General features: G+C 41.2%; 1 protein-coding gene across 1 annotated transcript in view; it reads left to right on the forward strand.

Moving 5' to 3' along the window:
• Positions 1-25,840, forward strand: part of LOC138982342 (uncharacterized) — a 40,118-nt gene extending 14,278 nt beyond the window's left edge. Inside the window, exon 2 of the mRNA XM_070355595.1 lies at positions 23,938-25,840. Within this exon, the coding sequence (XP_070211696.1) occupies positions 23,941-24,729 (789 nt within the window). The 5' untranslated portion in view covers positions 23,938-23,940 and the 3' untranslated portion in view covers positions 24,730-25,840. The remainder of the gene's footprint in view (positions 1-23,937) is intronic.
• The last annotated feature ends 1,548 nt before the right edge of the window (positions 25,841-27,388 follow it).

The following is a 27,388-nucleotide window of genomic DNA, read 5'->3' on the forward strand; positions in this document are numbered from 1 at the left end:
CTATCTTCTGAAACGTAAATGCACTCAGCAGATTTGTCTTCCGCTCATAACTTTCGTGTCACACGGTCTTTGCGACAAACAGATAGATCGCATTCTCGCAGAAAATCATTGACAACACAGACCAGTCATTTTTAGCATTGCATTTGGGAAGGGCTACTATTATAGTGTGTTTTAAGAAAGAAAAACATTACAGTATCGGCAGAACACGACCAAATGAGTTTTCGTGTCACAGCGTTATGGGCGTGAGATTGTGTTCTCACACTGTAGCAAAATCATTGACAACACAGACAAGTCAGTTTTAGCATAGACATTGGGAAAGGCTACTATTATAGTGTGTTTTAGGAAAGAAAAACATTATAGTATCAGCAGAACACGACCAAATCATGACAAATGAGTTTGCGTTTTGGGCGTTATGGGCGTTTTTTCACACTGCAGATCATATCTCAAAAACTACGGAGTGGATCTTTATGAAATTTGATATGGATATTTTTGACTGGATTTTCTCATAGAAGGTTTTTCCGTTTATTGATAGGACAGTTTGATGACGTCATATTTTACCGTTTGCCAAAAGGTCGAGGCAGCACTTTCACAGTTACAGTTTTTCATCAATTTGATCGAATTTCTTATCACACAATCTCAGATCTAGGCCAGATTATGGGATTGCATTTCAGTTTGGTCACTTAAAGTTTTGTTATTGAAATGTTTGTTCAAAATATGTCATTTTTTCAAATTTTTAAAAACTAATATTTGAAAAAAAAAATTTATATTGGTGTATTTCCTATTGCGTCCTGTATCTAAAACTATATAGTTTTGTTGTTTTGTATTGATAATTATGCTTAAAAATGAAGAAAACCGATAAATAACCACTATCTTTATTTATGAAAAAAGACACTTAAAAACAACTTCTATCTATTCCTTACCCTTTTCTGATTCCAAATATATATAGTTTCATGGTGTTTGACGTTGAAAATAGGCTAAAACTTAACAAACTCGGATCGTTGAATGGAAATTATACTTCCAAGCTCCGTGCAGCTGACAACATGATAAAAACACGTCATTTCAAGTGTGGAACACGCTCATGACGTCATACTGAAAGGTGATGAATTATGGCTTCACCTTGCGATGTTTCATTTCAAACATGGTAACATTTTTAAAGGGGTTTCTTTCTCAGATTTCTGTTTGCCCTCTGTCTGTCTCTCTATGTCTCCGTCTGTCTGACTGATTCAATTAAATGTGTAATTACTTAGTTTTGCAAAAGTCAAACTAAGTAGGATATACCTAATTGATTCAGGTCTCTAAATTCTTATTGTAAAATTGTGAGTTTTATTCAAAACAAATTTAATTGGTGTTTTAAACTCAATAATGGGGCATGCTGTGATGAGTAGAAGAATGTGTGCTTACGAGCAGAAAAAGCCCATCAAAGTCAAGAATCGTGTTTTTCTTTTTCTATTTTCACCTTGTAGCTTCATACAGACACTAAGCAACAGTGTAGTTCCACTTCCAGTGAAATATCTTGTACTTTAATTTTGACCATCTGTGTAACACTTTATTGACCCATGATCTGAGCTGTTCACATAAGAGGAACGCGTGTGTCGTCATGTCAAATTTTGTCAACGCTTGTAGACGGCCATTTATAAATAAATGCTTCCCAGGTGCTGTGCGTGTGTTCATGTCATCGTTATGTTTTATACAGTCATTTTAGTACAAATAGCAGATACTGTTTACCAAAGATTTCAATCGCTGTTAGATCGCATCCATGCGTTCAACTTTATATTTCTTCAATTGTTATGGTTCTTCAGGTGCCTCGTTGGTGTAATGGATAGGACGTTGCACTGTGAATCCGGCGGTCACAGGCTCGATCCCCACATGGGACTAACTCTTTTTTTCCTGTTTTCTTGTTTAAATAATTTCGAACAGGTTTTTAAAAGCACAAAACAATAAAATGTTGACACATGCTATGGATATGATTCAAAATTAATGTGACATATTTATTCTTTATTTGTTTTTAATTTCTCTGCACCTATTCCATAGAAGAACTAATAACTTTAAAACGAACACTACAAGGACAATAATTCAAATTGTCTCTGAGAGTAGAAAGGTAACTGTTTCCTAAAATTGCAATCACTTTTTTGAAATGAAAAAAAACACCGAATGATGTCAAAATGCCATGTAGTAATGCTCAATTTAACTTCACTAAAAAACAAAACTATTTTGTTCGTATCGCACTTTTTAAGGGAGATCACTTGCAAATGTTAATGTCAACTCGGAATAAGGCCCTTTTTTTTCGCTGCAAAATTAATGACACGCGCGGCATTGACGCTGTGAGTGCGAACTCAGGTACACGTAGCACGTATACATCATGATGTCCTAAGCCGCAGCGAGTATGTAGTCCTGCTGAAGCTGCGCAGATGAACGACAGGCCTTACTATAAGTGTTTACTTTGCCAACACTGGTTACTTCTGCTTCGGTGCTTATGTAATTTTTGTCCGTCGTTGATGTGGTTGGTATTTAGTTCTTTGGCGTGAATATTTCTGTGCGTTTTCGTAAATGTACTAAGATTTCATTTTTGTTCATAAATGTTCCACTGTCATTTAATATTGTTGTCACGGTTTCATTATTTTTCACATTTATCATCTTTCACATTTAGGATCTTTCACATTTAGGATCTTCGGCTTCCAAGTCGGTCAGTGCTTTGTATTTATCTGTGACCTCGAGCAAAGCACGTTGTGAGCGATCACTACGTGCCAGCGATCATTTCCGCAACAAATTGTGAACTCCGATGAACTCCTGAACGTTGATTTTCGAAAGAAAAGTGTTTCATAATGTGCGCGCGCTGCATGAAATACACGATCGCAGAATAGAGCCGAACACAAGTTTCACAAGTTTTTAGTAAGGTTGGTCCCAGGGAGCTAAGAAACCACACAGCAACAAAATGAATCTAATAATAAACAAGCGTGCAGATATACTAATCACAAATCATTAGAAATGTAATTCAAAAACCATACAAAATACCTTTCAATCCTAAATTAACGAAACAAACTTAAAATTAATAAAACAAACTGAACCCAATCGTTTCAATTTACCTACTGATTTACTATTCATTGAACTATGATACCTAAAAACATTAGACATAGACATAGAACACTTTATTATCTCAAAAAAGAGAAACTCAGGTGTGGTGTATCACAGCATTACAATATACAACATAAAACGTAAGAGCATGAATAAAATATCGAGGCGCAAATAGTCAACTCCTAATAGTTAAGATTAGGATGATAATATCATAGCAAATCTCTCTCTCTCTCTCTCTCTCTCTCTCTCTCTCTCTCTCTCTCTCTCTCTCTCTCTCCCTCCCTCCATTCATATCACATTACGTCACAAGCAGACGCGCGGGTTCATAGGCGCAAGGAATTAATATATATAATTATATATATATATGTTAGAAGTTGCTTAAAAAATGAATCTAGATTTAAACAATATCACATCATCTAGGTATATAATCATTTAGGTTATAACATAAGAAAGGATGTACGTACAGTTTTATCAGTGTCATATCATATATAAGTACTTTCTATACCAATATCAAAAATACTTAATACAACTTGATGAACAACATCACAGAAATCTAATAATGACGCACACACACACACACACACACACACACACACACACACACACACACACACACACACACACACACATACACACACACACACACACACACACAATGCTGAAGGGACATTAAAACCCAAAAACCAACCAACCAACACACACACACACACACATATATATACTCTCTCTCTCTCTCTCTCTCTCTCTCTCTCTCTCTCTCTCTCTCTCTCTCTCTCTCTCTCTATGTGTGGTCTGCAGATTGATTGGTTTTATGAGTGTGTGTTAACTGTTGGATCAGTATTTTCCTTTGTGTGTACATACTATACCTTGCTTTTTACCCTTAGTCTTAGATATTTTTGTTTACCTATGGCTTTCGTGTCGGTGTGTTTTTTGGTTTTTTTGCTCGTACTCATAAACTAGTTTGCTATGTTTTTGTTGTTATCAAGATTTGTTCATTCGTCCTTTTACCCCTTTTATGAATGATGCAGAAATTGTTGTTTTACCTTGTCTATAAGGCTTTTATTAGCTAATGACAATAAAGTGTCAAAGCGTCAAAGCGTCTCTCTCTCTCTCTCTCTCTCTCTCTCTCTCTCTCTCTCTCTCTCTCTCTCTCTCTCTCTCTCTCTCTCTCCGGCCTCTCTCTCTCTCTCTTCCTTTCTTTCCCACTCTAAATTACATTTCCTGAACAACATAGGGTGGCGACATTAATAATTTCCTTACAAAATCTTCTGTTTATATTTAATTTTTTCATCCGAACAATGAAACAAATAATGAAATTCAATCGCCTATTTCCTTAAAATGTTAAAGAGACGCTCTTGATGAATCGGCAATTTATGATTACAACAAGTGAATGAATACTACAAGTTCACATCACATGTACTGTATTTTGAAGATTGGGCGAGAAATGGTCTTAATAGCGTACATGATGTTTTATACAGAAACGAATTTGTCTCCTATCAGTTCATTTGTGATGTTTTAGGAAAATCCCCACGGAGAATTTTGGAATATAACATGGTTCGTGCTGTTGCTCTGAATGTAATGCACAAGACGATGCACGGAAAGAAAGAAATTGATTTGATGGATATCCCCTTATATCGTGGTAAGAAAGTACATAGCGCACAACAGTTTAGAAAAGAATTAGTAAGTATGAAAGTTGTTGAACCTTGTGCAATTGGCTTTTGGAGGAGGAAATTTAATTATGAAATTGATAAGAAAGATTGGCTGACTAGTTTTGAATCGGTTAAAGAAACAAGGTTGCGTGTATTACAATGGAAATTACTTCACAATATTTATCCCACAAACATTATGTTATGTAAAATGAAAGTTGTGGAGGACAATGTCTGTTCATATTGTAGCAATAGCGTTGATTATATAGAACACTTTTTTCTCTTTTGCCCAGTGGTGATTGAGTTTTGGAAACAGATAGAATTTTATATTTGGGTACATATGGATAAACAAATAGAGTTAACAGTGCACGAAATTATGTTTGGTGTTAAAAATCGAAAAATGCAAGCAACCCTGTTGAAAGAATTGAACCGTATAATTTTGGTTGCTAAAATGTGCATAAGTATTTATAAAAAAACAAAGGCTTCAATTCCTCTCTTTGTTTTATTCGAAAAGCAATTGCAGATCAGAAATGTAAAATTATGACTTTTATTCCTCTTTTTTATTTCTTTTATTTTTCTATTCTTATTTCTTTTATTTTTTTCTCCTTCTCTTCTCATTTCTAGATACGGACCCAAAGTTACACCAAGATGTATATAGTGGATGTCATACTGTGTTTTTTGTGTGTGTATAATTATAATGATATGCATTTTAAATACATATTTCAACGGAAAAAAAAGAAAAAAAGCTATGGTCTAAGCAAATAGTAACACAATCTTGGGGCAACCAAGGAAAATTGTCTAAGGGTACAAGTAAGAAAAAAGTTTTTCATTAATTTTGATACTATACTGACGTCCAAAAGAAACGCGAAAAACAGTGTCTTGTGTCATTTATTGCCTACTAAAAATATCGTACAAAAATTCAAATTTCATTATTAATGTCCAATTTTTGGTAGAGTAGAACACTGACTTATGGTCCATAACACAGTAAGGTTGTAGAGACGATGCATTATTAGCGCTTAACAGAACAGTCAATAGCGTGTGTGGCCCCCATTAGCATCGATGACGGCCTGGCATCGGCGGTGCATTGAGCGGACCAACGTGTTGCTGGCTTGCCTGGTAATGGTGGTCCAGGCCTGCCGGACGGCCCGATCAAGATCAGCGACAGTTGTGGGCCTTGGGACCACCCTGTTGAGCTGTGTCTGAAGCAAGTCCCGAAATTGCTCAATAGGGTTCATGTCAGGAGATAACGCTGGCCAAGGCATCACCTGGATGCCTGAGCGGTGCAGGAGATCCTGAGTGGCCCTGGTGGTGTGGGGGCGCGCGTTGTCGTGCTGGAAAACCCAGTTTCCATGGGCTTGAAAAAAGGGCAGCACATGAGGGTGCAGCACCTGGTCCATATAGCGCTGCGCTGTTACGCCGTTGCCGGGTCCAGGACCCAGGCCTTGAAAGATGACGGGACCTAGCACCTGGTTGTGGCCGATGGCGCCCCACAACATGAGGTTGGGCCTACCCCAGGAGTTGTTCTCCACGACACAGTTGTCAGCATAGCGGTAACCACTTCTTCTCCATACCCGAACACGCCCGTCGGCATGGTCAATGCAAAAACGGCTTTCATCGCTAAAAAGCACGTTCTGCCAGCAAACATTGTTCCAATTGAGGTGGCCTTGCGCCCAATGCAGGCGTGCCTGTCTATGGCGCACGGTGAGGACGGGTCCCCTGGCTGGACGGCAGTTCCTCAGCCCCCTGAAGCGCAGTCGCCGGCTGGCCGTTTGCCTAGAAATGGGTGCCTGGTGTGTCCCTATAACAGTTCTGGCTGTTTCTGCAGCTGTTGAGAAGGGATGTGCAACATGGCTGCGGAAAATGTGCCGATCTTGCCTTGGCGTCGTCACTCGGGGTCTGCCGCTTCGCTCGACATCAGCAGTAGAGCCAGTTATCACAAACCGCTGCAGGAGACGATAAATGGTGGATATGTGGCATTGGAAAGTCGCAGCCACGGCTTCCGGCGTGTCCCCAGCTTCCAGACGTCCAATGGCTCTCTCGCGTTCAGCAGAAGTGAGTCTTGGCATGGTGATTGCGTCGAATAAGGGACAGATGAAACCTGTAACGTTGTGCCATTTTTATCCTCTAGTGACAGTGAACACCACTCACTGGTCATCATTTGTGCTTTTCTTGCACGTGCAGCTGAACTGCACAAGAAAAATGTCTCAGCTAACTCGGGCTTTACGTGGATTGCAAGTGCGCTGATGCGGTAAAATTCACAATACACCTTCCTCAGACATCGGTCTTGATATACTGGCTGCCAAAAATAACGCAACTTTTGTTAATCCAGAAAAAAATTATTTGTAAAATAAATAATATTTTTCGCGTTTCTTTTGGACGTCAGTATATATACTTTTTGAGTGGTAAATGTTGAAGGATGAAAGAAAATATATTGTGAGTGGACGGATGCATGTTATTCATTAAAAGCCCCACAATGATGTGCTTGGCCAAAAAACAAAACAAAAAAAAAAAAAAGTTCACATCACTGTTCATTGGCTCTATCGACGCCCGTTTTTAACCGCTTGCTTCCCTTTATATAATACACCGTTCATAGATCGTCGTCTTCCCAAACAAAATCCTTTGTATGTCATCGAGGATTCTGGGAAGGGAAAGCCTTTTATGCAATGACGTCAGTGCCTTTCGGCGATTGGTCAATGCATTTCGTAGCCAGACAATAACATAATGTCGCTTGAAATTATCGCTACTTGATATTGCTTTCCAAACTTATACGAAGTGAACGGGAGCATAGGGGCAGTTAATAACTTAACTTGCCTCGAACAGTGAGATAAAGAAAACAGTACACAAAAACGAACGGAGAGACTCGGAAAATCGTGTCGAGTCAATACTGATCGCCACGCTCGAGAACTCAAGTGTAATATTTGAAGTTAAAATCTCCCTCGCCTACAGTAGTGCGACAGAATAGCTCAGTTGGTAAAGCGCCCGATCGCTTTTCCTATAAATTGGGTTCACGGGTTCGATCCTCCTCAACGGTTTTTATTTTTTTATTTTTTTATTTTTTTACATTTTGTGAACTCGTAATTCTTATATTTTATTCATGTTATTCATTCCAAACGTTTTGGATGATGTAATGAATCGAAATAATCAAAAAGTTGCATAATTATTGAGTACTTGAGTACTTGCCTAAGGACATTTTCCCCAGAATTACCCATTCTATTTTTGTTAGTAACATCGGCTTTTGTGAAAATGTAATGCCCTGTGGGTAACACCGCGAGTACATGTAATGATGAGATCAAGAAAACGTGGAAACTCGGATACCGACTAGCCGACAATATAGACGTTGCGGGGAAGACGCCCGGCGACCACTCAGCACGACGACAAGTGACGGTGCCTTTTTTTTTTTCCTCTCACACAGTCGGGACGGGGCCTTTGCGAGCCGTTCCCACTGGGAAAAGGAGCTATTTGACGTTGTGGCAAAAACGGACGATAGAAATTGCTCTTTGCTGGTAAGTCGAGTTCGCTTTAATCAAAGTGTGTGTTATAAGCTGTTCATTTTTTTTAAATAGCTTTAGAAGAAGAAAAACTAAATCTTTGATAGGCGTGGATCGGATTTATTTATTTATTAAGGAGATTTCTATAGCGCATAACTAAAAGCACTATGCGCTTACAGGATTTTTTGTCGGGTACCATCTCAGATGCTCAAAAGTATGACGGCTTACTAGCACAAAAACTAAATATTAGTAATTAACACATGAAAGTTACTAATTTTCACGAGACAATTACAATTAATTACTAATTTTCAAGTGTTAATGTCTAATTTTCAGTTTTGGCTCGCCTCCTGACGGCTTACTAGTGCCAAAACTAACAATTAGTAATTTTCACGCGTTAATTACTAATTTCCATGTGCCTCGTGACTGTGAAGGTTCAATGCGCATGCGCGACTGTTACACCGGCCAGAGCGAAACATCCTTCAATTCGATACTTTTCTGGTCCACAGTTCTTCAATCCGATCCAATTTAACAATAAGAGCTGAGCGCATGTGTAGATAAGCGTGGCATACAGCTGTCTGTCTGATAACTTGTTGAATAACGAATTCTATCGAAAGATATTTGTGAAAGTGTGTGAGTCTAGACCGCGAACAGAGCCGTCTGCTAGTGGTCGGACCTTCAGCACACGGCCGGCCAGACGCCCTTTTTCCTCTCTCGATTCGAACATTTTCGGATCGATTGTCCTTCACTAATACACTACAAAGCAGATGTATGAGTGTAGTAGTGGAAATAAATATGAGGTACAGCTGTCTGCCCGACAACTTGTCGAATAAGGAATTGTATTGAAAGATATATGTGAAAGTGTGAGACCACAGCCGATCAAAAGTCCGTCTGCTACGAACAGCTTCGATTCGAAAGTTTTCGGGGTCGATTATTCTTTTCTAAGATACCCAAAACAACGTTTAAGGAAAGCGCTATTGCAGAAAACTGTGACATGCATTTTCACGTCGGATAATTTGCTCGATAAGGCCTTCTATTAAAAGATATTTCAGAAATTGTGTGAGAGTGATGTTTGACGGACGTTGTAGCCTCTCAGTGCGGACTTTTAAAGTCCGACTACTGTGACCGAAAACGAGGCAAAAATGAAAATAAGTAATTAACACTGTTAATTACTCATTTTCACGTGAAAATGGTAACCCTAGGTTTTGGCACTAGTAAGCCGTCATACATAAGTCTTCTCAAACTGTTTGCGCAAAAGACGGACGCGTTCTGAGTACAGAACAAGAGTGATGTCACTTTTCCGCGCAGCGGTCCGGGTCGCGGATGGAAAGCCGTTTGGCTCATAACCATTACGCGTGTCAAAAATGATTAATACACGTGTAATAAATGATTAATACACGTGTAATAAATGATTAATGCACGTGTAATAAATGATTAATACACGTGTAATAAATAATTCATACACGTGAAAGAAATGATTAAATACCCGTGTAATAAATATTTCATGCACATGTAAGAAATGATTAAATACACGTGTAATAAATATTTCACGAGAAAATTACAATTATGACGTGAAAATTACTAATTTTCACGTATTAATTACTAATTTTCACGTGTTAATTACTAATTTTCAAGTGTTAATGTCTAATTTTCAGTTTTGGCTCGCCTCCTGACGGCTTACTAGTGCCAAAACTAAAAATTAGTAATTTTCACGCGTTAATTACTAATTTTCATGTGCCTTGTAACTGTGAAGGTTCAATGCGCATGCGCGACTGTTACACCGGCCAGAGCGAAACATCCTTCAATTCGATACTTTTCTGGTCCACAGTTCTTCAATCCGATGCAATTTAACAATAAGAGCTGAGCACATGTGTAGATAACCGTGGCATACAGCTGTCTGTCTGATAACTTGTGGAATAACGAATTCTATCGAAAGATATTTGTGAAAGTGTGTGAGTCTAGACCGCGAACAGAGCCGTCTGCTAGTGGTCGGACCTTCAGCACACGGCCGGCCAGACGCCCTTTTTCCTCTCTCGATTCGAACATTTTCGGATCGATTGTCCTTCACTAATACACTACAAAGCAGATGTGTGAACACCAGATCGAAACTGCCTATAACACAAACTATGGACTATATTCACAAAAAGAAAAATATGTTTCTAGATTATGCCTTTGTCTTCAAATTACCTTCAGTAATGATATTAAAAATGTTGATAATTACACAAATATAGCCTTACCTTCTTTTGGAACTCATCTTGATCTGCTCAGCATGTGGATTTTGAATGCTGTCCACCATGACACTTTACTGCCAAGAGAGATAACTTTCTCCAACTCAGCTTCTGAAACGTTGTTACCTCCCTAACACCAATCAGTGACTTAGACCTTTCTCAGAGTCTGTGTTGTAAATCAGGTGGGGAAAATGTAAGCGTCCTTTTTAAAGGACGCCAGGCTTAAATGGGTGTTGTACTGCAAAACAAAAATCCCAACGCCGATTCCAAGGCAGGAACATACCTCGACCAATCAGCACGAATATATTTATATATATATACTAGATGATTACCCGCTTCGCCGGGTACCGGCTTCGCCGGAAAGAAGTAGAGCCGAATACCAGGCTGCGCCTGGGACGCACGAAGGAAAGGAGATAAACGCGCAAAACACTGGAGACCTTCTAAAAATAGTAACGTGCAGTGACCTTCTAAAGATAGTAACGAAGTAACGGGAATATGGATTGACGCCACACGGAGGAAGGGAGATAATCGCGGCTGAAAACACTGGAGAAGATAAGGAAGAGTTACTGGTAGTGGATCCAGACCAAAAAAAACAAAATCGGTTCAGCGCGCAAAGCGCTGCGCGCTGACAGCACGTGTTGAAATATCTCATCGACCAGGTTGTGTCCAGGATGTACCTGAATATGATCACCAAATTTGAAACAGATCCATCGAGAACCTTGGCCGCGCATCGCGCACAGACAGACAGACACTAGTCGTATATATATATATACGATATAAATTTATAATGAGAGCGCTGCTAAAAATGCCAAAATGTGCACTCGATCGCTTGTACTTTTAAAGAAAAGTTAAATATAGAATGACGTCAAGAGCGAGAATGCGTAGAAATTACGTCATGAGCAAGGGAGATCATCCTTTACTCTGTGTGTGTCTCCACCGCCTACATTCCAACAAGGAATTTTGAAAGCAGGGAGCACACTAGAGGTAATGGAAGAGGTGGGGGGAGGGGGTAAGAATTAGATCTAGAAAGAACTCTTCACAGACAGCCTACTGGAGAATCAAACCCTTTCGGAGCCGATTGCAACACTGAACAAGAGTAACCCGAGGAGAGTTCTACAACCTCAAAGGATTGTAAAGTCACCGAAGTGCATTTAAGGGCATTCTCATAGAGTGCTGAACCTGAAAAGGTCCGGTTTTGTTTAGCCAAGACTACTACCGGTTTCGAGCTGAGAAGCTCTCATCAGGCTGTCTCTTGGCATAAAACAGAGAAGAACTCTCAAACTTCCATGCAAAAGAGAAAACCACATTTCTGCGGTAGGCCCTCTGCATAGACGAGAATCTTTCTTTGATTCCCCTGCAACTGTCAATGAAGAGTATGAAAAAGAAATTTTGAAGTATCAGCAGCTGCTCTTGGTTGTTGAAGCAACAAAATAGAAATTTATAATGAGAGCGCTGCTAAAAATGCCAAAATGTGCACTCGATCGCTTGTACTTTTAAAGAAAAGTTAAATATAGAATGACGTCAAGAGCGAGAATGCTTTCAAAATTCCTTGTTGGAATGTAGGCAGTGGAGACACACACAGAGTAAAGGATGATCTCCCTTGCTCATGACGTAATTTCTACGCATTCTCGCTCTTGACGTCATTCTATATATATAGATATATATATATAAACAAATATGGAAAAAATAACCAAAACAAGCCTTCACGTTTTCACCAATATTTCGGCCTCGTGGCCTTCGTCAGGGTGTTCTATAATTAACTCGCACGATGTTTACAAATATCCTTTGACGCAATGTCTGTCTTATTAGAGTCTATGACGTAATTATACATGACGTAATATGTTTTGCGTGCCGGAATTCCAAAAATGAATAAGACAGTAACAAAGCCTAGTTCTAAACAAGTGGATTGTTAAAGATGATGCAGTGCTGAACACCTGGATTATATATATATAGATAGATAGATAGCTCAAGAAATGACACTCCCTCCCCTCAAAAAGAGAGTGTGAGACTGAGAGAGAGACAGAGACAGAGAGAGACAGCCAGACAGACAAACAGAGTTTTACTGAAGAGCACAAAAAAAAAAGAGAGAGAGAGAGAGAGAGAGAGAGAGAGAGAGAGAGAGAGAGAGAGAGAGAGAGGGAGGGAGAGTCATGTGCACCTCTCCCAAGGCTTTGAAGAAGAGGGGTCGTCCTCGACCACCTCAATTAATTGAGAAAAAAAACTAAATAACATTTTTTTATAAAAAATAAAAAAAAGAATATAAAAAAATTACAAAAATTTAAATAAAATGAAAGAGAGAGCGAGAAAGGAGTGCAGAAGAAAAAAGTGAAAGCTGCATGCTCCGATGAAAATAATAAAAAACGCTCGCGCTGGACCCGAGTACTCTTCAGACATTTACACACACACACACACACACACACACTCACTCCTTCTCTCTCTCCCTCTCTCTCTCTCTCTCTCTCACACACACACACACACACACACACACACACACACACACACACACACACACACACACACACACACACACACACACACTACCACATCTCCATTCTAAAACACGTCACGTTCCAAATCAAAAGACGACATTCTATTTTCTTACGTCACTATTCTTGGTTTACGGTACCATTCGGCGGCTTTGCTACGAGTATGGCATAGTCTTGGTTTGCCAAGACCTTGCACCGTTCTATCAGACTGGCTGGCTGGCTGTTGCACCGCGAATTCCTCCCACCGCCAAGTCGTTTTTTTGTGGTTTATTTCGCATTTAGGTCCCAGGTAACATTATGAAGTTTTAATACGATCAATCGGACCTATTATCAAGTTAGTGTATCAACTTTTGAACGAACTGCGCCCAGTAGTTTCCCAGCAATAAGCTGTTAAGTCGAGACGAACAGACAGATAGACAGACAGACACACAATTAAAGTCTGCAGGACCCCATGATCCAGGCATCTTAGCCACTTTAGTGAAGGGAACGTTGAAGTGACAATGACTAGGTTTAAAATGTCCCTTATCAGAAAGTTCAACCTCAGTCCTTTGATGTTTATTGAACACATTTTCATATAAAGTTGGCGCTTCATACGGAAAAATGGCTTTGAAATTGACCCTAATCCTTCTTTGGGCTCTGTAAATGTCGTTTGGGGCTATGGTTGTAAAATGGTATCTACTGGTCACCCCAATGTATAAACTGAAAACTCTTTCTGCACCAGAACACGCAGAAAGGATTGTATCTGCCTGATGTCTGATGCTTTTCAAAATCCCCAACCACTAACACCTTCAAAACGGACTTTACCTGACACTGTCGTTTTTCCCTATATAATCCTTACTATTTTTCCGAGACGTCGTCGTGTTGTGTATTTAGCTTGCCACAACCTCATACATGGTCCTAAAAGTTAAAGTTGAAGAAAATACTAAAGATAAATGAACAAGCTGACGCAGTGTCATTCGCACCGTGAATCCCCCCATGGGAACATACTAAAGTCTGGTTCCAAATAGGCTCAATTTCCTTCTATTTCTTTGTATTTCTCCCTCGTAGGGGTGGGGGTGTTCAAACCAAAGGCACCTTTAAACCAAAACTCATATCACACATCTTACAATACTAAGACACTCAGCAGTGAAAGGGTGTCTGCTGGTAAAAAATTCCAAACAATCCTAAAAGTACTTCACTACTAAACGTGCTTTTAAAAAGAGCCGTTATTTTTCCCTCTATAATCAGTATTGTGTTTTCTGCGAACATGTAGTCTATTTAGATGGTTGTCATGTGCACATGAGTTGCTAAAGCGTTTTCAGTTGGGCATATGTCGAAAAGCAAAGAATTAGCCCTTTGAAAACCATCAGGGCCCGTATGCATGAACTAGAAGTAAGAAACACTGGAAGTAGAGGCCTCTTTTCGAAGTGGGAACTCCCGAAGTCAACTTTCTAACTGTTCACAATGCATGAACTGACTTGAACGCCAAAGTAGTGACAGCGAGAGTATTAAGGTCAAGGTCGGGGAAATTGGGGGAATCCCTACTAATACGCATGCGCACGTTTCTATCAACATGGCAGTCAACGAAAATGGCAAGGCACGTGTGCCGCTCAAAAAGAAAGTAGACACAGATGGTGAAATTGTGTACTCTTGACAGAAGTGTTTTACGAAAGAACGGTTATTCTGATTTCAGAACAGTCTAACTGTTAAACATAAAGACGCTGTCTGGTCCAAAATTGCCAAAGAAGTGTCGCTCTCTCTCTCTCTCTCTCTCTCTCTCTCTCTCTCTCTCTCTCTCTCTCTCTCTCTCTCTCTCTCTCTCTCTCTCTCTCTCTCTCTCTCTTACGACACACGCACACACAGACAAACGTACACTCATGCACATACTGACACTATGACACAAGTGACACTAACGGCACACATAAACACACACACACACACGCGCGCGCTCGCGCGCACACATATACACACACACACGCACCCATACACGCACGCACACAGTCACAAACAAATAACCACACACTCACTCTCTCTCACTTTCTCTCATTCTCTCTCAATCTACACTCATACACACACTGAAACTATGATGACACAAGTGACACGTCACACACACACGGCACACACACACACACACACACACACACACACACACACATACTCACCGTAGTGACACACATTTTCACACGCGCGTACAGTTGAAAGTCAAGACATGATATGATTTTTTCAAAGCATAGGAAGGTTTCTTTTGCAAATGAATAAAATGAACACAGAGGCAAAACCCGGTTTTTGCAGCCGGAATGCAATTGCGGAGGCTTAAAAAGGAAAAGATTAATAAAAAATATATAGCTCCCGGCGGAACTTGAACCCGGAGCAAATGAACGAGAGTCCGGAACCGTTACCACTGCACTATGTTACTCGTGTAGAATAGAGGCATGATGAAAAAAGGCATTCTGAGTTATTCAGTCGTGCTGGTTTGAAAGCTCGCCACCTTCGCCGAATGACTCGAGCACGTTTTTTTCGGTCAGTAACTGATCGAACTGTCGCTTTTGAGTCACTCTGTTTTAAGCATTTCACCTAAATTAAACAAGAATGTCACAGTCCGTGTCTATGGTGCAAGGTAGGAGACCGTCTCATTGTAGCCAAGTTACGACAGTTGCTCGATTGACGCATTTCACGTCTTCGATATTGTGTCTGAGATAATTTCCCAATGAGCTGCCTTTAAAAACGGAATGTCCTGCAATTGTATTATGCGCTGGAGGTTTCTTTTGGATGGGTAAGGACCCTTGAGATGCGATATCGTCGTATAATTATGTCAAGCGAGAGGCCCTTGACATTGGAAGTGGGAACTTCGAAAGCAAAGTTGCCAGCTACTCGGTATGCACGAGCTAAATTGAACGCCGAAGTAGTGGCTTCGAGAGTTCTGAGGTCAAGGTCGAGAAAATTGGGGGAATCCCAATTAGTGCGCATGCGTTTGTAAACGGTAGGCTTGGTGACCAGAAGAAACAAATCTCATCGCGAGTTCGTAAATGGGCAAACGTTGATCGCGCTGTAGCTTTTACTATAATTGTTGTTTTTAACTGGTTGAACGAAAGCTGTGATAATTGTCCTTAAATAGAATGACTGTCTTTTATAATAATGATTTCGTTGACCAGAATGTTGGGGACAATAAAAAAGGTTGTTTATGTGGTAGCGAAGTCGGTTAACTTAAAACTCTTTTTGTAGTGTTTTTTTTAATGATTGTGTATCGGTAAAACTGCTGGACAAAAATAGTTTGGTCAGAGCGAATGTTTGTGTTACTGGTAAATTTAAAAAGGCAGAACTCCATTTTTTGGGAATCAAGATATAAGGTGTAGTGAAAAGAAGATAAGTTCAGCGAATTTCATATTATTTGAGAAAATGTGTGTCCGAATTTTTAAAACAGAAAAATTGTTGTACTTAGGTGTTTGTAAATTACGTTTGTCCTCGTTAATTGTGAAGAGGACTGTATGTTTATATAAAGTTCAAAGTCAAGATTGGATTTTTGTAGCCTACGTGCGTGTGTGCATGTGTATTAGACATAATACATAGACATAGAACACTTTATTATCTCAATTACGATAAACTCGGGTGTGGTGAATCACAATAAACAGCATAAAACGTAAGAACATGAATAAAATATCAAGGCGCAAATATAGTCAGCTCATCATAGTGTGGGGAGTGGGTACACACACACACACACACACACACACACACACACACACCGTCGAACACACACACACACCGTCGAACACACACATAACATCGAAAACACACACACACACACACACAAACACACACACACAAACACACACACACACACACAAACACACACACAAACACACACACACACACACACACACACACACGGCACGCGCGAACACGCAAACAAACGTATGAAGGAACAAACGCACAATTATACCCGCACGCACGCACACACAGGCAGACAGGCACTCGCACAAATACACACACACACACACACACACACACACACACACACACACACACACACACACACACACACACACACACACACACACACACAGATAAAGCAATGACAAAAAAAATAGCAGAAACTTACACTTCAACACTCGAACGAACACACACACACACACACACACGCACACACACACACGCACGCACGCACACAAACACACACACACACACACACACTCACACATGCACACAACGACGCCCATTTTCATAGAAACACAGTAACCCCCTCGTATAAGCGGGAATGAAAGAGTGGTGGCCAATGACCCAGAACAAACAAAAGTCAAAGCTGGCAACTCAGGTTTGTATTCAGGGAAATTTGCACGAAATGCATGCAGAAGATACGACTTTTCCCTCTATTTTCTCTCTTTGGGAGCGTCAGCTCGGTTTGACATGAAAAACTGAAGAAAAGCCCTGCCTTTTTGCACTGAGAAACTGTGGAAGTAGCGTGTTTACTACTGGGTCTGGCTGTAGTACATTTACCCTCATTTACTTCCTCGTTAGCTTCCAAAGTAAACTCTTTTTTCGTCCCATGCATGCGAAAGTGAGGATGTACTTCCGATGTCACTCAAAACTTTAGAAGTAGTCGCAAAATACCCTGAGTTACTTCCTCGCTTTGCTTCGAGGTAAACCCTTTTTCCGGCCCATGCATACGAAAGTGAGGCAAGTACTTCCGATGTCACTCAAAACTTCGGGAGTTGTCGCGAACTTCCCCCATAAGCATACGGGCCCTGAACTGTCACACAAAAATAACATTTACCTATCTCACCAACTGACCAAACATAGGTCTTTTCCTTATGTATTATGTATTGTCGTGTTTTTTGTAGCATACTTGTGAAAACAGCCACCACTGTTGTAAATGATACTTTAAAGAGCATTATTTCATTTTTACAGTTGAAGGACAACCTGGACTGCCGTATATTACAGCTGTTTTACAATCAGCCCAAATTTTCTTAACAAACGTATGTTAAGAACAACTCCCATAGTGAAATTGAAGGAAAACAAAGTGAAAATCCCCCTGCCATAGAGGAGCTAAAGAATCAACAATAAACGACTGCATGGATAGCTTGATGCACGAATGCATTGCGGACATGTTTGTCTCCAACCAAGAGAAGGTTCCAAAAAATCCCTTTTGTGCTTCTTATTATACAGTGACGTCAAAGACAGCCTTTTCTGCTGTTCATACATTCAGGGGTTATGGTTACACTAAACGACGTAGTTGTAGCCATACTGCCATCCAGATTTATTTTTTTACTGCGAGCAGTCACAGGGTGTTTGTGCTGTCTGCCAACCGTCAGACGACCCCGCCCAAGTCTGTTAAGGGACCGTTTGACCGTTATAGAACGCGTCTTTTTGATTTTTTAGCACATTTGGAAACGGTTGATTTTTATCCCTACCATTGTTTCCAAACATTATATAGGAATGTTTTGTGAACAACGAATAATAGCCGCTACTCGCATGTGTAGCAAAAGTGAGCGTACATACTCACCCTGGTCGTACAGCCGTTGTCCGTTGCCCGTCTTCATCTGTCTGTACAAATCATTACCTTTGGATTTTTCTCGAACGCTATGAAGTGAAGAAACACCAAATGTTGCAAAATGTTGTATGACCCCAAGAGCTCAAAAAAGATACTTGAGAACGTCAAGGTCACAGGGAGAATGAATGTGGTCTAAAAACTGCAAAATTTCACATTGTGCCAGTTTTCTGGAAAACAAATTAAAAACAGCGGGCTTAGTTTTGGTTTAAACATAAGTTTATTTTAACAAGGGTTACAATCATGACATGTATACAAAGTTCACAGAAACAGCAACAAGCTAGAAGCTTATAGTGGTGTTCCTGCATGACAGTACAACATAAGGCGGTAACGGGTGAAAAATTTGTCTCAATAAACCAAATCTATTAATAACGTAATGAACGTTGCATAATGATTATAAAGAAAGACAGTAAAGGAAGGAAGGAGGGAAAGAAGATGAATAAAAGAAGAGGGATGGGTAGGAGATGTGCAGAAGTTAAAGTTGTTGTCCGGTTTGTAGAGCATTTATTCTGACTTGCCCAAAGCGGCCAGAACGTTCAATGAACGAGTGTACGGTGGAAAAAATTTTCCTGTTCAAATCTAAAGAATACTGTCTGTCTCCGTTTAAAAGGTGGGGGAGGTGAATTGTGTGATTAGGGAGGGTATGTATAGTTTCTTGACGTGCTTCGCGATAATTTGGACAATCGAATATGAAGTGTTGTACGGATTCGGACGGGAATCCACAGTCACAAGATGCATCTGTAGCAACGTGACGTCTCACTAGATCGTTATTGAGATCACTTATATATAACCTGAGCTTACAGTGAATTATTTGTGACATGCGATCTCCAGAATAAAAATAACACGGCGGACTTAAATCGTTTTTTGACAAAAAGTGCTTAAATTCACTTAGGGAATCACTAAGTTTTATATAGTCAGGTAAAGAATTCCAGAGTTGTGTAGTAGATGGGAGAAATGAGTTTCTATATAATTCAGTTTTAGACGATGGAACTTTCCTGTCTAGAGGTCTGCGCCGGTGATATGAGTTATTAGTTGATATCAATGGTGGCAATATCGCTAATAAGTAGTTTGGCACCTTGCGGTGAACGATCTTGTGAAATAATATCTCGGGCTTAGTTTTGTATGGTATACAAGAAAAAGAAAGCCTTATCTTCTGATACCATTTTGGTTGACCTCGCTTCAATGTCAAGGTCACAGGAGTCCTTCAAAGTTGGATTGTATACATGTTTTGAAGTGACCTTGACCCTGAACTATGAAAAAAATCTTTCAAACTTCATAATTGTGTGGGGCACATGTTATATACTGATATTGAGCCACATTTAGTCACATATCATCAAGGTCAAGGTCACTTTGCCCCTTATGAAATGTGACTGAAACGGGCAATTGAATCACTAAAAGTGACAATGTCTCTTTGTAGAAAGTGCCAATAAGTATGTTTATGCTTCCTATGTCTTGAATTGATAGCCTTGTGATGTGTGACCTTTGATGATCTTGACCTTGGCCAAAGGTCATGTGTAATTTGGTAGAAAAAATCTGTAAACCAGTTCTAATAGTGTACAATGTCCTTGCCAGCTTCAGTTGTTAGACCTTCACCTTCAAGGTCACCTGAAGGTCAAGGTCACTTTAAGACAAAGGTCAAGCATGAGAGTCGCATGGGCTTTGTTTTGTTAAGATTTTTTACCAAGACACATGGATTTCTTTACCCGGCTTGGTCACATTTTTCATAGGGGTCAATGTGACCTTGACCCTAACGATATGTGACCAGATGTGGCTCACTATGAAATTCTAACAAACGCCCCACTCAGTGTTTAAGTTTGTAAGAGATATCGTCCATAGTAAAGTTAAAGGGGCAAGCTCACATCAAAATATGTCTACAATTCAACTTTGAAGGGCTCCTCTGACCTTGACATTGAAGCGAGGTCAACCAAAATGGTATCAGAAGATAAGGCTTTCTTTTTCTTGTATACCATACAAAACTAAGCCCGCTGTTTTTAATTTGTTTTCCAGAAAACTGGCACAATGTGAAATTTTGCAGTTTTTAGACCACATTCATTCTCCCTGTGACCTTGACGTTCTCAAGTATCTTTTTTGAGCTCTTGGGGTCATACAACATTTTGCAACATTTTAGCGTTGCAACACTTCATAGCGTTGGAGAAATATCCAAAGGTAATGTTCAGTACAGACAGATAAAGTCGGGCAACGGACAACGGCTGGACGACCAGGGTGAGTATGTACGCTCACTTTTGCTACACATGCAAGTAGCGGCTATTATCCGTTCTTCACAAAACATTCCTATATAATGTTTGGAAACAATGGTAGGGATAAAAATCAACCGTTTCCAACTGTGCCAAAAAATCAAAAAGACGCGTTCTATAACGGTCAAACGGTCCCTTGACAGACTTGGGCGGGGTCATCTAACGGTTGGCAGACAGCACAAACACCCTGTGACTGCTCGCAAGGAAAAAATAAATCTGGATGGCAGTATGGCTACAACTACGTCGTTTAGTGTAACCATAACCCCTGAATGTATGAACAGCAGAAAAGGCTGTCTTTGACGTCACTGTATAATAAGAAGCACAAAAGTGATTTTTTGGAACCTTCTCTTGGTTGGAGACAAACATGTCCGCAATGCATTCGTGCATCAAGCTATCCATGCAGTCGTTTATTGTTGATTCTTTAGCTCCTCTATGGCAGGGGGATTTTCACTTTGTTTTCCTTCAATTTCACTATGGGAGTTGTTCTTAACATACGTTTGTTAAGAAAATTTGGGCTGATTGTAAAACAGCTGTAATATACGGCAGTCCAGGTTGTCCTTCAACTGTAAAAATGAAATAATGCTCTTTAAAGTATCATTTACAACAGTGGTGGCTGTTTTCACAAGTATGCTACAAAAAACACGACAATACATAATACATAAGGAAAAGACCTATGTTTGGTCAGTTGGTGAGATAGGTAAATGTTATTTTTGTGTGACAGTTCTGATGGTTTTCAAAGGGCTAATTCTTTGCTTTGCGACATATGCCCAACTGAAAACGCTTTAGCAACTCAAGTGCACACGACAACCATCTAAATAGACTACATGTTCGCAGAAAACACAATACTGAATATAGAGGGAAAAATAACGGCTCTTTTTAAAAGCATTTTTAGTAGTGAAGTACTTTTAGGATTGTTTGGAATTTTTTACCAGCTGAGTGTCTTAGATGTGTGATTTGAATTTTGGTTTAAAGGTGCCTTTGGTTTGAACACCCCTACCCCTACGAGGCAGAAATACAAAGAAATAGAAGGAAAATGAGCCTATTTGGAACCAGACTTTAGTATGTTCCCATGGGGGGATTCACGGTGCGAATGACACTGCGTCAGCTTGTTCATTTATCTTTAGTATTTTCTTCAACTTTAACTTTTAGGACCATGTATGAGGTTGTGGCAAGCTAAATACACAACACGACGACGTCTCGGAAAAATAGTAAGGATTATATAGGGAAAAACAACAGTGTCAGTTAATGTCCGTTTTGAAGGTGTTAGTGGTTGGGGATTTTGAAAAGCATCAGACATCAGGCAGATACAATCCTTTCTGCGTGTTCTGGTGCAGAAAGAGTTTTCAGTTTATACATTGGGGTGACCAGTAGATACCGTTTTACAACCATAGCCCCAAACGACATTTACAGAGCCCAAAGAAGGATTAGGGTCAATTTCAAAGCCACTTTTTCATATGAAGCGCCAACTTTATATGAAAATGTGTTTAATAAACATCAAAGGACTGAGGTTGAACTTTCTGATAAGGGACATTTTAAACCTAGTCATTGTCACTTCAACGTTGTTCTCTTATTTGCTTGGATCACCAGTACTGCGTACTCGGGGATAAACTTTAAAATATTCGGGCCATGAGGAGTGTCGAACCTCGCACCTACGCCTTACCACATGTACGCCCTAAACAATTTAGCTATCGTGGGCTCGTCAAAAGTGAGCCTCTCTTAGAGTATATTCTGATAGTCTCGACTTACCACTGAGACGCCTGTACACTACAACCCTTTCCTTACCCGAAGCCGTGACAACTGAACTATAGAAGAGTAGACATCTTCAATTACCTCCAGAGATCTTTCACGTCTAGCTGACACCAGCTGCAGGCATGGCGAGCCCCGCGGGACGATGTTTCAAACCCAGACATACGCAATGACAGTACACATTCCATTTAAGTTGAAAACGTCTTTGACAACAGCTGAAACGAATTAAAAAAACATGTTATCTGACTAGTGTACACGCCCATGCTTTGTAAAAGCTTCCATGCTTCGTGTATAAAGGTTTTAGGTCTCACTTAGCACATGTCTTCGACGTCAAGTGTTAGGTTGAAATGCGCGTCCTCATGCGAAATCTTTAGCACCCGCTTTACAGGAATTGTTTTTCCTGGCCGGGTGCCAAAAGCGGGTAAAGCTAATATCTTCCGTTTGCCTACCGTTAGGAACGTAATTTTTTGCACAAACTCTTGGCCCCACAATTCCAAGCTACTCGCCATATTTGAGCTCAAGTGACCCCAGAGTACCAGAGATACAGTCCCCATTCTTCAACTAACAACAAACACACACCGAGAGCGAAACCTAAGTAGCCGGCGGCTATAAATAGCCGGCGGCTACAAAAATGTAGTGCGTTCAGTTTCAGTTTCATTCTGTGAGTTCGACGTCGACAGCTTGACTAAATGTAGTTTCGCCTTTCGCGACTTGTTAAATTTTCTGTTACTCTTTGTTTCTGTTCTGTTTCTTTTGTTGTTGTTGACCATCGATGCCTCTTTATGACGCTTTGTTTCATTACTCTCAAAACCCAGCGTGATTTGTACTTCTTATCAGTCTAGAGATTCAGGTCACAGACAACAATAATCTCTGCTCCAATCTTACCAATTCTACAAAATTGTCCTTCCGTATATTACGACTCTTAAAGTTTGAAATTATTAGTCCCTGAAAATTACGAATAAAGTGAAAAATCATGAATGTCACACGAGAAAGGGATTTTTAAATCGGAGGGTTTGCATAAGAAATGTGAGGAGTTTCATTATAAAGCCTGTCCGTCTATGTTGCGCGGTGTAAAGATTGCCCCATGAGCTCTCACACATAAACCTTGTGTGATTTGTCGGCGCGCGCGCTAGTGTGTGTGTGTGTGTGTGTGTGTGTGTGTGTGTGTGTGTGTGTGTGTGTGTGTGTGTGTGTGTGTGTGTGTGTGTGTGCGAGTGTCTGTTAGTGTGTGTGTGTCTGTGTGGATGTGTGTGTGTGTGGATGTGTGTGTGTGTGTGTGTGTCCTGTGTCCCCATCTCATACAGTATCTGTCTGTGTTGCACAGTACTACTCCCGTACTTCGCCTTTCTTTGCTTCAAAGTTATACAGTTCTTCCCCATTTAAGGTTAATCCTTTTGTTGTGTAAGTGTTTCTCACAAAATGAAGACTCCTCAGCCCGTGTCATGTCCTTCCTTTCCCACCAAGAGTAACCCTTCGTTCTTCGTGTGTGTGTGTGCAGAGAATGGCGAGCCCGCACAGCAGCAGGTGTGACGGAAACCTGCTGACGGTAGACGAGACAGGCCGGCCCCGTGCCAACTCCGACCCCACGGTGGGTGCTGGCTGCAAGCTGCCTATCATGCTGCTGCCAGAGATCACGGTGGAGGACTGCGGCACGGACCAGGAGCTTAGCGACCTGCACGACGCCCATGACCAGGGAGGCCTCTTCGGCATGGACGCCACCCCTCGGCGCCGCGCTAACACCTGTCCTGAGGACCTCTTCAGGCAGCACAACGGCCGCCCCCCGACCCCGCCGCCGGCCTCCTTCCGCAAGGGCCACAAGCTGAGGTTCGGCCCGAGCAAGCCGGTGCTCAAAGAGTCCATCAGTTTCACCCATCACAAGCTCAGCAAGCTGGCCGAGTACGAGGACGCCGAGGAGCCCCAGAGCCCGCCTGTCCATACTTCCACGAAGGCCGACGAAAGACTGGCTTCGTCCCAAGAAGACGGCGTATCGGAAGCGGCGTGCTATGAGGGGGCTCCGGCGTCCCGGGACCAGGACAAAGACTGCTGTCGTGAAGGGGAGGCTTCGTGCTCCAAGGACAGAGACTCGCTGCAGTCCAACAGACCCCACGCTTCATGGGGCGTCACTCATAAAGACACCCGCTTTGCGCCGCTAAACCCCGGTAAAGGGGACTCTTCGGACAATGGTACAGACAACAACGCGGACACGTTTCTAACCAAGTCCTCTGTCAAGTGCCGGTTCTCTAAGTCCAAACCTCGGGGACTGGACGGCAAGCAGCTGCAGGCCTGTTGAACATCACGCCGTGGCCTGCTGTCCGACACTAACAGTCACGTGTGGGTATTGGACATGGCATTTGTGATGTGTCGTGTCGTTGAAATGGGACATCAAATCGGTGATGTGTCCTGTCGTTGACATAGGACATGTCCTCTGTGATGTGTCCTGTCGTTGAAATGCACAATTTATCATCTGCAACCGCCACAGACAGCTGAATGTGCTTATATTGTGAATTAAAATCGTCAGGACGGATTTGTTCGCATGCTGATCTTAAAATGTAATACTGATGTGGAATTTCTATGCGTGCGACGGTATAATCAGTAAACTTGTTAAAACGAACAGAGACAGAAAAAATTACTGTCCGCATAGTGTCTGTCGGTGAACACTACATGTATGATTCGTTTTTGAAACTGCAGACCAATATTTTTGACCTTTCATACGCCTGTAAGGGGGAAAAGGGCTGTTCAGACAGAAGTATAATATTTCTGTGAGTAATTGACATGGTTTTTAAATTAAGGATATAATAAACTTGCGGTTTTTTCTTACGCAACTGAAGAAATAAGATGAATAAAAAAAGCGTGCTTACTGTATTTTCTTGAAAGCAAGCACCGTGGTTTTGCATACATGAGTTTCATTTTTCTGGTTAATTTGAGTCACGAAACAGGTCATACGCGCAAACATGAGGTTATTACTATATCTTTAATTTAAAAACCATGGCCTGAAAATGATCGTGCAGATGTCTGGCCCGAAACCTTCAGGTCTAACCGTCACGACTGCGTCGTTAATGTCGCAGAGAGCTGAACTGATGTTCACGAGAAAGTTACCAACCGAGTGGGAGCCAGCCGCGCGGTTGGATTGGTTGAAATCACAAACAAACCTCAATTTGAACTAATCGCGGCTGACTCCCACTCGGTTGGTAACTTACTCGTGCGCATCAGCCATTGGCTGACAACTTAGTCCAAACCTTAATTCATCAACGTCAGCCTACTTGTCTTTTTCAGACAGAGCTGACAAAGTTATATTATTTATTATCCTTTGTTGCTGTTGCATAATCGCTGATTGTTCTTTTACGTCGCGATGAAAAATGTTCAGAGCAAAATCTGCGAATGAAAACAGACATCATTTTCAAGGCAAAATGTTGTGTTGAAAAAGATGTAGACGTTATCTGTGGAGTGTGCGTGCGTGTGTGTGTGTGTATGTGTGTGTGTGTGTGTGTGTGTGTGTGTATGTGTGTGTGTGTGTGTGTGTGTGTGTGTGTGTGTGTGTGTGTGTGTCTGTGTCTGAGAGAGAGAGAGAGGGGGGGGGGGGGGTCATTGCTTTGTTCAATTGATGACGGTCAAGACCTCGTTCTTTGTGCTCTAGATCTGCACTTTCTTTGTTTTCCCATTTATTGGTCCCATGTCTTAGTGAGCTAATTTGCGGGAGTGTTGTATTAATTTTTGTTATGTTAAACAACCCGTGCATCTTAAAACGTCACCGTGTGATGGAAATTACTTGCGTTTTAGATTCTTCGGCGTTCTTGTTCCATTTGAAACGGTGCATTGTCCCCGTGTAACAATCACATTTCAGGAAGTGTGGATTTTTTTCAATACTTGTTGTTACAAGGCAGTGGAATTTGTTTTACCGATCGGGATAGGTCGTGCTTTGGAAAGGTGAACACAGGAATAAAGACATGCGTGTACAGCTCAGTATCTACGCGCACCTCCCATCTCCTGCACAAAAGTAGTCTGATCAAAAGCTATCACATCAATCTTTGATGTGTGTGTGTGTGTGTGTGTGTATCCCCTCTCTCTCTCTCTCTCTCAGACACAGACACAGACACACACACACACACACACACACACACATCAATAGATAACTTATCAATAGATAAGTTCAAAAACTTAGCTATTGCGCGGGAATCATTTGATAAGATGTGTTAGTGAAATACATTCCCATTATTGACTGTTTTGTTGATGATATGTTTTTGTAAATTGTTACACGTACCAGGGGATATATTGTTACACTTACCATCAGAAATCGTTCCTTATTTAAAATCATGCACAACCATTCTTTGTAACAGAGCACGCATAGACTTTGACACTTTACTTCATGGCTGAAATGCACGCACACACAATTCAGATTCTTATTGATAAACGCGGTGTGTGAGGGTAATATGCTAGGTTTACATTATATTCCCGGCAGCCACGGCTATCACGTTTCAGGCCATCACAAAACGGGATGGACGTGAAACAACGCGGGGGGACGGAATGGGCAAACGTGACAGGCCGTGATTGCCGTGGATGCCGTGCCAGATTTTTAAACTTTCAACATTTTGCCACGGCAGTCACGGTGCGGATGTCCGGCGTCCACGTTTCATCCGTAGAAAGCCTTGATAGAACGTGAAAAACGTGTCAGACCTTGATCAGAATGCGAGAAATGTGAGGGACGCCATCAGAACGTGACGGGCTGGGAGGGAATGTACTGGTAGACCGCGGGCCGAACCGTAGTGCGCCTTGGAGCCTCCAGCACTCAGACCCCCCCCCCCCCCCCCCCCCCACTGGCCATCATGGATACCGGGAAATCAATGCCGTCTAAAGACAAGACCTTTTTTTTTTTTACATCCCCGTGCTACTACGTCCTTTGTCCCATTGACAGAGACAGGTGTATTCTCAAAACACATACACGAGGCACGTTT

This window comes from Littorina saxatilis, linkage group LG12, assembly GCF_037325665.1.
Source record: "Littorina saxatilis isolate snail1 linkage group LG12, US_GU_Lsax_2.0, whole genome shotgun sequence".
NCBI classification, from domain to species: Eukaryota; Metazoa; Mollusca; class Gastropoda; order Littorinimorpha; family Littorinidae; genus Littorina; species Littorina saxatilis.